This window comes from Chiloscyllium plagiosum, unplaced genomic scaffold (assembly GCF_037043375.1).
Source record: "Chiloscyllium plagiosum isolate Xiang-an unplaced genomic scaffold, Cpla_swu_hap1 HiC_scaffold_7, whole genome shotgun sequence".
Classification (NCBI taxonomy): domain Eukaryota; kingdom Metazoa; phylum Chordata; class Chondrichthyes; order Orectolobiformes; family Hemiscylliidae; genus Chiloscyllium; species Chiloscyllium plagiosum.
This window is the reverse complement of record NW_028270145.1, coordinates 10,732,215-10,747,003: the sequence shown is the minus strand read 5'-3', so window position 1 is coordinate 10,747,003 and position 14,789 is coordinate 10,732,215. Positions and strand designations below refer to the sequence as shown.

Here is a 14,789-nt window from a genome sequence, read left to right as displayed (position 1 = left end):
GTGAATCGTTAGAGTATAAAGGCAGTTAGAGTATACTTAAGAGGGAAATCAGGAGGGCAAGAAGGAGACATGAGATAGCTTTGGCACATAGAATTAAGGAGAATCCAAAGGGTTTTTGCAAATACATTGAGGACATAACGGTAACTAGGGAGTAAATAGGGCCCTAAAAAGATCAGCAAGGCAGCCTTTGTGTACAGCTGCAGGAGATGGGAGAGATACAAAGCGAGTATTTTGCAACAGTGTTTACTGTGGAGAAGGACGTGGAGATACAATGTGGGGAAGTACATGATGACATCTTGAAAAATGTCCATTTTACGGAGGAGGAAGCGCTGGATGTCTTGAGATGTGGATAAATCCCCAGGACTTGATTAGGTGTACCCTAGAACTCTGTAGGAAGCTAGGGAAGTGATTGCTGGGCCTCTTGCTGAGATATTTGTATCATCAATAGTCACAGGTGAGGTGCAGGAAGACTGGAGGTTGGCAAACGTGGTACCATTATTTAAGAAAGGTGGTAAGGACCAGCCAGGGAACAGTTGACTGGTAAGCCTGACGTCGGTGGTGGGTAAGTTGTTGGAGGGAATCCTGAGCAACAGGATTTGGAAAGGCAAGGACTGATTAGGGATAGTCAACATGGCTTGATGCATGGGAAATCATGTCTCACAAACTTGGTTGAGGTTTTTTGAAGAAGTAACAGAGGATTAATGTTGGCAGAGCAGTAAACATGATCTATATAAACTTCAATAAAGCGACCTAAGGGGCAACATTTTCACGTAGAGGGTGGTGCTTGAGTGGAATGATCTGCCAGAGGAAGTGGTGGAGACTAGACAATTGTGACATTTAAAAGACATCTGGATGGGTATATGAATAGGAAGGGTTTTGGAGGGATATGGACCAGGTGCTGGCAGGTGGGACTAGATTGGATTGGGATATCTCATCGACATGGGCGACTGGACCGAAGAGTCTATTTCTGTGCTATACATCTCTTTGACTCGAAGTTGTCGGCCACAGGGCAGTGGAGTTGTCTGGTCTGTGTGTCCTGGAGATGTTCCCTGAAATGTTCTGCACGTTGGCGTCCTATCTCCCCAGATTAGAGGAGGCCACATAGAGAACAATGGACGCAGTAGATGAGGTCATAGAGTCATTGAGATGTACAACATGGAAACAGACCTTTCGGACCAACCTGTCCATACCAACCAGATATCCCCACCCAATCTAGTCCCACCTGCCAGCACCCGGCCCATATCCCTCCAAACCCTTCCTATTCCTATCCAAATGCCTTTTAAATGTTACAATTGTACCAGCCTCCACCACATCCTCTGGCAGCTCATTCCATACGCGTACCACCCTCTGTGTGAAAAAGCTGCCCCTTAGGTCTCTTTTATATCTTTCCCCTCTCACCCTAAACCTATGCCCTCTAGTTCTGGACTCCCCGACCTCTATTTATCCTATCCATGCCCCTCATAATTTTGTAAACCTCTATAAGGTCACCCCTCAGCCTCCGACACTCCAGGGAAAACAGCCCCAGTCTGTTCAGTCTCTCCCTATAGCTCAAATCCTCCAATCCTGGCAACATCCTTGTAAATCTTTTCTGAACCTTTTCAAGTTTCACAACATCTTTCCGTTAGGAAGGAGACCAGAATTGCACGCAATATTCCAACAGTGGCCTAACCAATGTCCTGTACAGGAAAATCTCTGATAGATGTGCAAGGACCATTTCAAGTGTGGACTTAACGAGGGAGTTGCGGAGGGAATGGCCTCTGTGGAATACTGATGGGGTGGGGACGGAAATATATCTCCGGTGGTGGGGTCTGACTGTAGGTGGCAGTAATGGCAGAGGATGATGGGCTGTATCCGGAGATGATTGGGGTGGAAGATGAGGACGGGGAAGGGGGTGAGGAGGTGGTGGTGTTCTATCCTTATTGCAGTTGGAGGGGTGGAGTTCAAGGGCAGAGGTGCAGAAACTGGAGGAGTTGCACTGGAGGGCATTGTTGACCATGTGGAAGGGAAATTGTGGCCCTTCAAATAGGAGGCCATCTGTGATGTTCTGGAGTGCAATTGCTTTTCCTGGGAGCAGATATAGCAGAGGAAGTGGGAGTAAGGGATGGCATTTTGACAGGAGTGGGGCTGGGAGGAGGTGTAGTCCAGGTAGCTGCGGGATTTGTTGGGTTTGAAGTAGATGTGTGTTGAGTCTTAGTTTATATAGCCTGAAGATCACTGGCTGTCTTTGTAAATTATGACAAGAATTTGGAAATAAATATGTTAAGACTTAACAAATGGAGGAAGGCGTGTTAGGCTAAGAGAGTTGAAATTTATGTAGGATGGTGCTTGGCTGGCTACGATAGAGAATATAACACAAGTTGAAACACAAACAGAAATAACTGGAGAAACGCAGCAAGTCTGGCAGCAGCTGTGGAGAGAAAGTAGAGTCAATGCTTTGGGTCCAGTGGCTGATATGTTTTTCAATCTGTCTTCTCCCTCAATCTTTGATTTCCCCTTACGAATCAAGAGCCTTATCTATCTCTGTCACAATGATTTGGTCTCCACAGTATTCACCAACAATGAGGTCCACAGATTAAAGAAATTCTTCCTTGTCTCAGTTCTAAAGGGTTGTTCCTTGAATCTGAGGCTGTGCCCTTCTACTGAGTCTCTCCTACAAGTGGAAACACCTCCAAGTCCATCCGATTCAGTTCTCATTATTCTTCAGTGAGATCGCCCACCCCACAACCACCACCACATCCTTCTGAAATGCAGTGGGAGAGAAAATTGGGAGTTAAAAAGAAAAGAAATGTGGTGATTAATAATTGGCAAATATAACACTGAACTAAGTGATTTTATTTACAATATACTTTCCTGTTTGTGCTTAATTGTGTTTAAGTGCATTTATTTTCTACCAAATTGGCTCAGTTAATGGCACTTTTGAGTCCAATTTATACTTTCCTACTGGAGGATATTGAACATTTAATTTTCTCATTTGAAAGTTATACAAGAATATCACTGGCTTTCTCTTAACACTCTGCTTTTGTTATTTTCATGCTTTTAGTGATTAAATCTGTAACTACAATGTTTGAACGTTGAATAGCTTGACTCAGCTGTAATTTTCATGGAGGAGAGAATGAACTGGTGTCTCTCTTCCCATTTTCCCAATCATTGATCAAAAAAATTCAATCTTAGTGAGACATATTTTTCACTTCTTAAGTAGCTTTGTCTTTTCATTAGCCTTATTTTTGCTGAGTACATCAATCTTTATGAAGTACTTTGAGAAGTTGCTGAGTGTGAGAAGTTGCTATTCAAATGTGACATTTCTCACCTTTTTCCTGACCAGGGCCCTTTTTGGTGGTGTCATCACTTTTTTAGCAATATAGCTCAGCCATTTCAACAGTTTATTGTAGACAGAATGTAGGGGCAACAATCTTCAGTAATACTTGAAATAAAATTGTAATGTTTTGTCTGTTTGTTTTCAAAATAGTGCAGTTTTTAAGTCAATCATTTTCCTTTCTGCATGGATTGAATTTTGCCTTTTGATCCATACTTAAGATGAACTGACCCTGTCTTTGGAGTATTAGCCAAATAATTATCGTTAATATAAGAATGTCTTAAATATGAGGGTGTTTGTTTCCCTAAACGTTTTCCTTCCTCACTTTAAACTTGCTGCCCTTTTGTCAGTGAAGTTGCACAGAAATATTAAAATGCTTTTTGTTTTGTTAGACTCCAGAACACCAGACTGTGTTGTTCACCCATGGTGCAGTTCAGAACATTGCCCACCTGCTGACTTCACCTTCATACAAAGTAAGTTTTGAAAGTTATGTGGAGTAGAAATATATTGAGGCCTCACTAAAGAAATTTTAAAATGTTTCCAAGACCCTTAAAGTAAAAAATATATAGTGCATCCTGTTTTTACTGGAAATGCTCAATTTAAGTTCTGAACAAAAATGAAGAACTATTTTCTTTATGAAAATAAACTTTATTTAGTTTGAATTATTACCCCTTTATGATCCAAGTCCTTTTTATGTATTCTTGTCTAGTGTGCTATGTTGGGTACCAGCTTAGAAAACTGTCAAGTTGTTTTGAGATGTTGCTGGAGAACCATTCATAATCTTTCCAATATGTCATTGAAGAACTGAAGTTCTTTGTGCAGGAAAATCACTCACATTCGTAGGAGTTGTTGGTGTTTTCCTAAGCTGATCACTGTATTACTTGTCAGTACCAACCATTGCCCACTTCTTTCAGTTGATGTTGAATGAGCATCTCCATCTGGCCCCCTTATTATATTTGGGGGAAAAAAAGCCAATGTCGGAGCACAGAGGTTTCAGGAAATGATTATAAGGATTGAAGACGCCACAGCTTTAAGAAAAGGCATGGCTGTAAGAGGAATTTAACCACAAGACTAAGAATTTTAAATCTGGGGGCATTCAAGGGTTTCTGCCAGAAAGGGGATGTGATCTGTGACGGATACTTATCGTGTTGGAGATGAGAAGCATCTCTGAAGTTTACTGGAGCAAGGGTTCAGAATGAGACCAACCACGAGGATGTCAGAATAATCCTGTATGGAGTTCTTAAAGTTGTGAAAAAAGAGTTTTCTTAGCAAATGAACTAAACTAACAGTGGAGCTGGAAATCAATCAACCCCTCTGATGTAAAGAATATTAGGGTCTGAAACTCAGCTTGAAGTCAAACAAGATGATGATGAAACTGCAATTCGTATAATCTAACCTTAGTAAGGCGAAGGAGAGAGATGGATTTGATGACCACCAAGCTTCTCAATGATCAAATAGGTGAACTTGACTTCTGTAAGACTGGTTGTAACCACTAGGGGTGGTTATAGTTGTTGCAAATGCAGAGCTAGATGATGTTGATGTATGAGTGGAAACCGATTTTCAAAGATTTTTCAAGCTGTATCTTAAATTGACTTATAAACAAATATATTCATAATTAGAATATTTATTTAACTTTTACATCTCAATAGGTTCAGATGCAAGCGTTAAAATGCTTTTCAGTCTTGGCTTATGAGAACCCCCAAGTTTCTATGACTCTTGTAAATGGTGAGTACTGTATTTTGTAGAATTTCTTTGTCCACTTGTTATCATTTCAAGAAGCATAGAACATCATGTTTCAAATAACTGCTGTCTAGTATGAAGTCCAGTGCATGGGTGGAACCATAATATGTGTGTGTGTTCGCACCCACAGCCACTATTAATAAAATATTCTTTGTGGACACCATTTAGAATCATTGTGATAGATTGAATCTAACTACTAAGTCTCTAAAATAGATGTAGTATAAGAATTTTTTGGATCTAATTTTACAGAAGTAATTTAACAATCCATTTAGTGTGCTTTCCCATTACATGGATGTTCAATGTCTGAAATCATGTTTGGTTTTGTGATCAGAGACATTCTGTGGTCTTCTAGGCCAGAGATTGAATTAACACTGCTCATCTATGTTTTGTAGGACTCCAAAGCCACAGGGATGGTTTTCATATTAGTATTTTATGATTGTTTATTTTATTAATTTTACATTTGTTTTCATATAATGAATCCACCATTTGCTATTTTGTTCAGTGCAATACAAGTTCATTCTTTTAAAAGCTACTGTTAAGTCAGTACAAACATTCACTTTCAAACATTTTGGTTATAAAATGTTTAATGCGTATTTTTCTGTTTTAGTGTTGGTAGATGGTGAGTTATTGCCCCAAGTATTTGTGAAGATGATGCAGAGGGATAAACCTATTGAAATGCAACTGACATCTGCAAAATGGTACCTATTAAATTGTTTTTGCTTTTGGTAATATATTAAATATATGTGTCTTGCCATTTAAATTAAATCTATGGATAAACTGTTTCCGTGGCTTTGGATCACAGCTGTTCAAAATATTGTGACTTATAGTATCATTTGGGATATTTACTTTGTTCTTAACATGTTAATTAGGTTTGTTGTCTACCTTGTATAACTAGCAAACATAAAGTCTGAACATTCCATTTGTTTCTGTAACTTATGTTCTCATTTTATCATTTTACAGTTTGACTTATATGTGCAGGGCTGGTGCAATCCGGACAGATGATAACAGTATAGTTTTAAAGGTTGGTATGAGGTTTCAATAGTATATTCAACTTGTTTGGAGAGTAACCTTTTTTTTTTTTGTGCCTTTGTGTCCTCCGCTGTTTTAGTGATGGTCATAATACGATTTCTGGCAGCTTTTACAGCATTGCAAGTCCGACATAAGAGTTTTATAAAAGACAAAAATGATCGAATTTGGTGATCAAAACACTCTAAGCCCCTCATGTTTCTGCTATCAAGTATTTTGTTTTGGAGTCTGTACTATAATTGGGATATCATACAAGGGCCGTGGGAAAAAAAGGAAAATTCAAAAGGAAACTGGCACAAAAATACTTTCAGAGGCTGTATCAATGATACCTTTTGCAAAGAAGATCTTAAAGGATGAAATGAAGGTCAAGACACAGATTTGAGAGCATTCCAACTTGTTTAGCTGGCTGACAATCTGTCTGTATTTGAAATTTGAGATGGAACATGCAGTAGTCTACGTTAATGGGAAGAGTGAGCTCGGGGAGCAGGATGATGATGTACTAATGAAGGTTACAGAGGAAGGGCAACACAAAGAGAATATTTAAGCGTGGGCAAATGAATTTTGCATTTGAGGCATAGAAAAATGGTGGCCAATATAATTCAGTAAAGATAGGACTATCCATTAAGTAGCACTTTCGCCTGAGATATGATAGCGTAGATGTATTGTCACTGGACTAGGAATCCAGAAACCCAGTTTATTTTCTGGGGGTATAGGTTTGGGTTCCACCATAGAAGCTGGTAAAATTTGAATGCAGTAAATCTAATGATAGACAATGGTTTCATTGCTATCTGGTTCACTGATGTCCTTTCAGGAAGAAAAATCTACCATCCTTACCTGGTCTCACTGACACTCCAGATGCACAACAATGCAGTTGGCTCTCTGAAATAACCTGTCCCCTGAAGTGGCTGAGCAAACCACTTGGTTGTACAAAACTGCAAGAAAATCTTCAAAAATGAATGAAACCAAACAAACCACCTGTCACCAAATAAGGCACTAAAAATAGCAATGGTAAACTCAACCCTCTTGACGCTGCAAAGTTCTCCTCACTAACCTCTGGAGGCATATGCCAAAATTGGGTTGACAAGTAAATCAACAGTCCGATATAGTCATGCTTATTGAATCACACCTTACACACAATGTCCCAGATAGTACCCTCACATGCTTGGGTATGTCCTGTCCCATTGAGAGGATGTTGCCCCAACGACTCCTTGACATTGATTCCACACCCTCATGACATCAGATTAAACATAGGCAAGGAAACCTCCTGCAATTTACCACATACATGTCCCAAACTTGCTGATTGATCTGTGCTGAACTCCACTTCGATGAAGCACTGAGGGTAGCAAGTGTGCAGAACACTGGGTGGGGGCGCTTCAATGTCTACTATAAAGACTGGCTTGGCAACCAGTGAAGCTAGGGAGAGGCAATGGCCTGGTGGTATTGTCACAGGACCTATCCAGAGATCCAGGTTTGAATCCCGCCACGGCAGATGTTTGAATTCCGTAAAATCTGAGTAAGAGTCTAATGATGCCCTTGAATCCATTGTCAATTGTTGGAAAAACACATCTGGTTCACTCATGTCCTTGAGGAAAGGAAATCGGTCACCCTTACCTGCAACAGCTTGCATGTGACTCCAGACCCACAGCAATGTGATTGATTCTTAACTACCCTCTGGGCAATTAGGGATGGCAATAAATGCTGGCCTGGCTAGCGACGTCTTCACCCCGTGAATGAATTTAAAAAAGACACCGCTACCAACTGAGCTGACTGAACTGTAAAGGGCACAGCTAGATTCACATTTGAGAATGTCCTCCATTGTGCTGAATGGAATTGACTTTGAATTGATACAGCAACTTAAGACTACATCGATTAGGTGTTGTGGACCACAAGCAGCAGCAGCAGAATTGTACTTCAACATAATCTACAAACTCATGGCTATGCATATCGCTCATTCTACCATTTCCATCACCAGGGGATCAGCTCTGGTTTAATGAAAGTCAGCATGCCAGGAGCATCACCAAGCATACCAAAAAATGAGGTACCAACCCAGTGAAGATATAAAACAGGGTTATTTGTGTGATAAATGGTGTAGGGAATGCTAAATAATTCCACAACTAAATTCTGCAATTGTGCCATACCCGGTCATGAACAAGCACTTGTAGCAATCTTCAGCCAGAAGTGCCGAATAGATGATCCATCTTGGCCTCCTGCAGATGACCCCACCATCTCAGATGGTATCTTCAGCCAATTTGATTTACTCCACTTGATATCAAAAAATAGCTGGAGGCACTGGATACTGCAAAGGTTATGAGCTCTCATAACTAAGCGGCAATAGTACTGAAAATGTGTACACCAGAACCTGCTGTGCTCTTGCTAACTTGTTCCAGTACAGCTCTAACACTGGCATTTACTGGACAATGTTGAAAATTTCTCTGTTATGACCTGTACACAATAAGTAGGATAAATCCAACAAGACCTATTCTAACTATGGGTCCACTCTGACTAATAAAATAATGGAAGGTGTCACCAACAGTGCTATCAAGCAGCATTTGCCTTGATTAACAGGTGGTGAAGAAGAAAAATGATGTGTTAGTCTTTATAGTGAGGATTCGAGTACAGGATCGGGGATGTCTTGCTGCAGTTGTACAGGGGCTTGGAGAGACCCCACCTGGAGCATTGTGTGCAATTCTGTTGTCTGTATCTGAGGAAGGATGTTCTAGCTATGAAGGGTATCTCTGCAGGACCTCCTCAGATAGTAGTCTAGGCCCAATCATCTTCAGCAGCTTCATCAATTACCTTACCTCCATCGTAAGGTCAGAAGTGAGGATGTTTGCTGATGGATTGTACAATGTCTAGATTATTCATAACTCCTCAGATATGAAAGCAGTCCATGCCCAAATGCAGCAAGACATGGACAGTATCCAGATTTGGGCTGACGAGTGGAAAATTATGTCTGAGTCAAAGAATTACCAGGCAATAAACCTCTCCAAGTGGCAGATGGAGTTTAATTCAGATAAATGCAAGGTGCTACATTTTGGGAAAGCAAATCTTAGCAGGACTTATACACTTAATGGGAAGGTCCTAGGGAGTGTTGTTGAACAAAGAGACCTTGGAGTGCAGATTCATAGCTCCTTGAAAGGGGAGTCGCAGGTAGATAGGATAGTGAAGAAGGCATTTGGTATGCTTTCCTTTATCGGTCAGTGTATTGAGTACAGGGGTTAGGAGGACATATTGTGACTGTACAGGACATTGGTTAGGCCACTGTTGGAATATTGCGTACAATTCTAGTCTCCTTATCAGAAAGATGTTGTGAAACTTGAAAGGGTTCACAAAAGATTTACAAGGATGTTGTCAGGGTTGGAGGATCTGAGCTACAGAGAGAGGCTGAACAGGCTGGGGCTGTTTTCCCTGGAGCGTCGGAAACTGAGGGGTGATCTTAGAGGTTTACAAAATTGAGGGGCATGGATAGGGTAAATAGCCAAAATCTTTTCCCTTGGGTTGGGAAGTCCAGAACTAGAGGGCATAGGTTTAGGCTGAGAGGGGAAAGATATAAAAGAGACCTAAGGGGCAACCTTTTCACGCAGAGGGTGGTATGTGTATGGAATGAGCTATCAAAGGAAGTGGTGGAGGCTGGTACAATGGCAACATTTAAGAGGCATTTGGATGGGTATATGAATAGGAAGGGTTTGGAGGGATATGGACCGTGTGTTGGCAGGTGGGACTAGATTGGGTTGGGATATCTGGTCGGCGTGGACGGATTGGACTAAAGAGTCTGTTTCTATGCTGTATATCTCCGACTCTATGCCTCTATCACTTCCTGGGCATTTAATGGGATTATCATAGCTGAATCCAGCAATATCAACATCCTGGTGTTACCATGAATGAAACTCCGAATTGGAGTAGCTGTATAAACATTGTGCCAGCAAGAGCAGGTCAGGGCTCAGATTCCTGCAGGGAATAATTGCTTTCCTGACTTCCCAAAGCCTATCCATCATCTATCAGGCACAAATATGATGGAATGCTTCCCCTTTGCCTGATGACTGCAGCTCCGACAACACTCTAACCTTGATGCCTGCTTCATTTGTTTTCAACGTGGTGCCGTTCATTACCTCAACCACTGATACTCAGTAGCAGCAATTTGTACAAAGTGCTCTGCAAACATGCATCAAGGTTATTCAGACCATAATCATCGAGAAAGTCAAGGGCAGCAGGTACATGGGAACACACCTGCCAAGCTCCTCCTCATCCTGACTTTGAAATATATTGCTGTTCCTTGAGTGCTACTAAGTTTAAAATCCTGAACTTCCCTCTCTAATGGCGTTGTGGGTCTACCTACATCAAATGGACTGCAGCAGTTTGAGTTAGGGCTGGGCAATAATTGTTGACACAGCCAGTGTAGCTGTCTTCCTGTGAATGAAAATGAAACTTGCAGGATATAATATACTAACACGATTTTTGAAGAGCTGTAGTTTGTGGACAATATTTAAGTAGTAATGTTTAGGAAATAGATTTGCATGAGGGTTTCCTCAACATGCACCCACAGGTGATGGTAAATGTTCTTGAGTATAAGTTTACTTTATGAATATCTTCTATCGTTTAGTAACCAAAGAAGTAAAGCTTAAAGGCAAAAAGTAATGCACACTCTGCTTTTTAACCTTTCAACTTAGAGTCATGGAGATGTATAGCATGGAAAAAGACCAAATATTCCAACCTAATCTCGTCCCATTTGCCAGCACTTGGACCATATCCCTCTAAACCCTTCCTATTCATATACCCATCAAAATGCCTTTTAAATGTTGCAATTGTACCAGTCTCCACCACTTCCTCTGGCTGCTCATTCCATCCTCTTCTGCGTGAAAAATTTGCCCCTTGGGTCCCTTTTATATTTTTTCCCACTCACCCTAAACTTATGCCCTCTCGTTCTGGACTTCCCCACCCCAGGGAAAAGACATGCCCCTCATGATTTTATAAACTTCTATAAGGTCGCCCCTCAGTCTCCGCTCCACGGAAAACAGCCCCAGCCTATTCAGCCTCTCCCTATAGCTCAAATCCTGGCAACATCCTTGGAAAGCTTTTCTGAACCCTTTCAAGTTTTCCAACATCCTTCCGATAGGAAGGAGACCAGAATTGCATGCAGTATTCCAAAAGTGGTCGAACCAACGTCCTGTACAGTCGCAACCTGACCTCCCAAATCCTATACTCAATGCACTAGCCAAGAAGGGAATGTACACCAAACGCTGCCTTCACTATCCTATCTACCTGCCACTCTACTTTCAAGGAGCTATGAACCTGCATTCCAAGGTCTTTGTTCAATAACACTCCCTAGGACCTTACCATTAAGTGTATAAGTCCTGCTAAGATTTGCTTTTCCAAAATGCAGCACCTCGCATTTATCTAAATTAAACTCTATCTGCCACTCTTCAACTCATTAGCCCATCTGATCAAGATCCCGTTTGTAATCTGAGGTAGCCTTCTTTGCTGGCCACTACACCTCCAATTTTGGTGTCATCTGCAAACTTACTAACTATACCTCCGATGTTCCGATCAAACTATTTATATAAATGACAAAAATTAGTGGACCCAGCACCAATTCTTGTGGCACTCCACTGATCACAGGCCTCCAGTTTGAAAAACAACCGTCCACGACCACCCTCTGTCTTCTACCTTTGAGCCAGTTCTGTATCAAAGTGGCTAGTTCTCCCTGTATTCCATGAGATCTAACCTTGCTAATCAGTCTCCCATGGGGAATCTTGTTGAATGCCTTACTAAAGTCCATATAGATCACGTCCGCTGCTCTGCCCTCATCAATGCTCTTTCTTTCTTTTTCAAAAAACTCAGTCAAGTTTGTAGGACATTATTTCCCACGCTCAAAGCCATGTTGACTATCCCTAATCAGTCCTTGCCTTTCCAAATACGTGTAAATCCTGTCCCTCAGGATTCTCTCCAACAACCTACCCACCATGGATGTCAGGCTCACTGGTCTATAGTTGACTGGTTTGTCCTTACCCTTTTTAAAATAATGGTACCACGTTAGCCAACCTCCAGTCTTCTGGCACCTCACCTGTGTGACTATTGATACTTCAATTTGGGAATAGTTATTGAAATTACAGGCTGCTTGGAGTTGCTATTGCCCCTTTTTACTTATCAGTTAGGAATTCAATTGACCATTTCTGGATGCCCAATTGGCTTAATGAATCTAGGGTCTAATGTCTTGCACAACAGTCCCATTTGAGGTCTATGTCTCACGCAGTCCTGTTGATTTCTATGTATTCTGATGTACATATTGCAATTATAATGTGGGTGCACACACTCCAAAAGGCTGGAAGGTGATGGCAATATCGGGCTTTAAATGAAATGTCTCTGTTCTATCGTGGGAGATTCTCTGACTTGTATGGTACACCAAGAGAAGATTGATTGGAGGGTTAGTTTTGTGAACTTTCTATTGTTGAGCAATAATGTATGGGTTTTTACTCCCGGGTGCATGTTTTTGCCTGCTTCTGCTTCCTCATTGCTGACAGGATTGTCATTTCATGCATTTTAAGTCAGATGGCTAAGGAAATTACCTCAGGGCTGCATTCAGCCATTTCATAGGAAGAATTTGAGGCGAAAACACTAGTTAGTTTGACATCATGTAGCATGGTGAATATTTCAGAAATAGGACAACTTTAGTTGTTTATATAAAGCTGAGGAATGTGGACATTGAGCTTTTTTATTGTACTTGTATTTTTACAGCCTTAGAATGTTACATGTTAGAAACGGTAATTTTCGTCAGTTAAATTTACTTCTATCTTCCTCCGCACAAGACAGCTCTTCCTCCGTGTCGCCAGACCATAGCAACACGACAGCTGGAGGAAGAGCGCCTCATCTTCTACCTAGGAACCCTCCAACCACAAGGGATGAACTCAGATTTCTCCAGTTTCCTTATTTCCCCATCCCCCACCTTGTCTCAGTCCCAACCCTTGAACTCAGCACCACCTTCCTAACCTGCAATCTTCTTCCTGACCTCTCCGGCATATCACCCTCACCTTAACCTCCTTCCACCTATCGCATTTCCAACGCCTCTACCCCAAGTCCCTACCTTCTATCTTAGCCTGCTTGGCACACTTTCCTCATTCCTGAAGAAGGGTTCATGTCCGAAACGTCGATTCTCCTGCCTCTTGGATGCTGCCTGACCTGCGCTTTTCCAGCAACACATTTTCAGCTCTGATCTCCAGCATCTGCAGTCCTCACTTTCTCCTAGAAGACAGCATGGCTGCCAGCTGTTGAAGGCCTTACTGGAAGTTTGGTTATGTGATATAGTAACCACAATATGATGTTTGAAAATGTGTCCCTAGACTCTGATTTGGTCCTAATAGCTGTGTAAAGCTGAATACTCTGGACTGGGAACTTCAGTCACAGCTGTTCGATTCTAGAACTTCATGTGTTAGAATCCTCAGCCATGCACCAGATAAGTTGCGAGACTGCTCAAATGGCAGTAGACTTTGTGTTTGGGGCACTTCTCAAGAGATATATCATCCTAAATTTGGCGCAGCAGCAACATTTTAAAGCTACTTCTTGAGAAATATTGGAAATTATATTCCATTACATGAAGTCACTTGGCATCAGTGCTCGTGTTCTTTCCTGTAACCTATCCCCTTCAGATATTTTAATATTTCTTTTATGTGTTTGCTCCATCGTTTTTAAAAGGATGATCTGTCTCTACCTAAGCATTTCAGAATCTGACCGCCAAGATTAGTTAGGAACTGTTCTATCATAGCTTGTCACTAAGAAGATGCTGGAAGGATGACTAAATGAAATTTGATTCTTTCTCAGCCAGCAATGTCTCTAAGCCTCCATATTTGTTAATATGGTTGAGGGTAAGCAAGAAATTGAAAGGCCTCCTCTTTCCCCTGAATTAAATACTTGAGGGGTTTTTGGTTGGAATTCTATGCAGGTTGTTTAGTGATTGAAGCCTGAATCTATACAAATAGCTATTCTGGTGGGATGGATGTTGTCAAAGGTAGAAGACAGAGGGTGGTGGTGGAGGGTTGTTTTTCCAGACTGGAGGCCTGTGACCAGTGGAGTGCCACAAGGATTGGTGCTGGGCCCTCTATTTTTTGTAATTTACCTAAATGATTTGGATGCAAGCATAAGAGGTACAGTTAGTAAGTTTCCAGATGACACCAAAATTGGAGGTGTAGTGGACAGTGAAGAGGGTTACCTCCGATTACAACAGGATATGAGCCAATGGGCTGAGAAGTGGCAGATGGAGTTTAATTCCGATAAATGCGAGGTGCTGCATTTTGGGAAAGCAAATCTTAGCAGGACCTATATGGTAAGGTCCTAGGGAGTGTTGCTGAACAAAGAGACCCTGGAGTGCAGGTTCATAGCTCCTTGAAAGTGGAGTCGCAGGTAGATGGGATAGTGAAGAAGGCGTTTGGTATGCTTTCCTTTATTGGTCAGAGTATTGAGTGGAGGAGTTGGGAGGTCATGTTGCGGCTGTACAGGACGTTGGTTAGGCCATTGTTGGAATATTGCGTGCAATTCTAGTCTCCTTCCTATCAGAAAGATATTGTGTAACTTGAAAGGGTTCAGAAAAGATTTACAAGGATGTTGCTAGGGTTGGAGGTTCTGAGCTACAGGGAGAGGCTGAACAGGCTGGGGCTGTTTTCCCTGGAGCGTCGGAGGCTGAGGGGTGACCTTATAGAGGTTTACAAAATTATGCGGGGCA

General features: G+C 41.6%; 1 protein-coding gene across 7 annotated transcripts in view; it reads left to right on the top strand.

Annotated features, from left to right (window-relative positions):
* The window catches only part of armc8 (armadillo repeat containing 8), a 102,041-nt gene that overhangs the window by 33,967 nt on the left and 53,285 nt on the right, over window positions 1-14,789 (top strand). For all 7 annotated transcript variants that reach the window (XR_015757583.1, XM_087988697.1, XM_087988699.1 and 4 more), the window contains 4 exons: window positions 3,706-3,786; window positions 4,963-5,038; window positions 5,661-5,751; window positions 6,014-6,074. Coding sequence is in view for 6 of the 7 variants with exons in the window: in XM_087988697.1 (XP_087844823.1) it covers window positions 3,706-3,786; window positions 4,963-5,038; window positions 5,661-5,751; window positions 6,014-6,074 (309 nt within the window). In the remaining variant the exon portion in view is untranslated. The remainder of the gene's footprint in view (window positions 1-3,705; window positions 3,787-4,962; window positions 5,039-5,660; window positions 5,752-6,013; window positions 6,075-14,789) is intronic.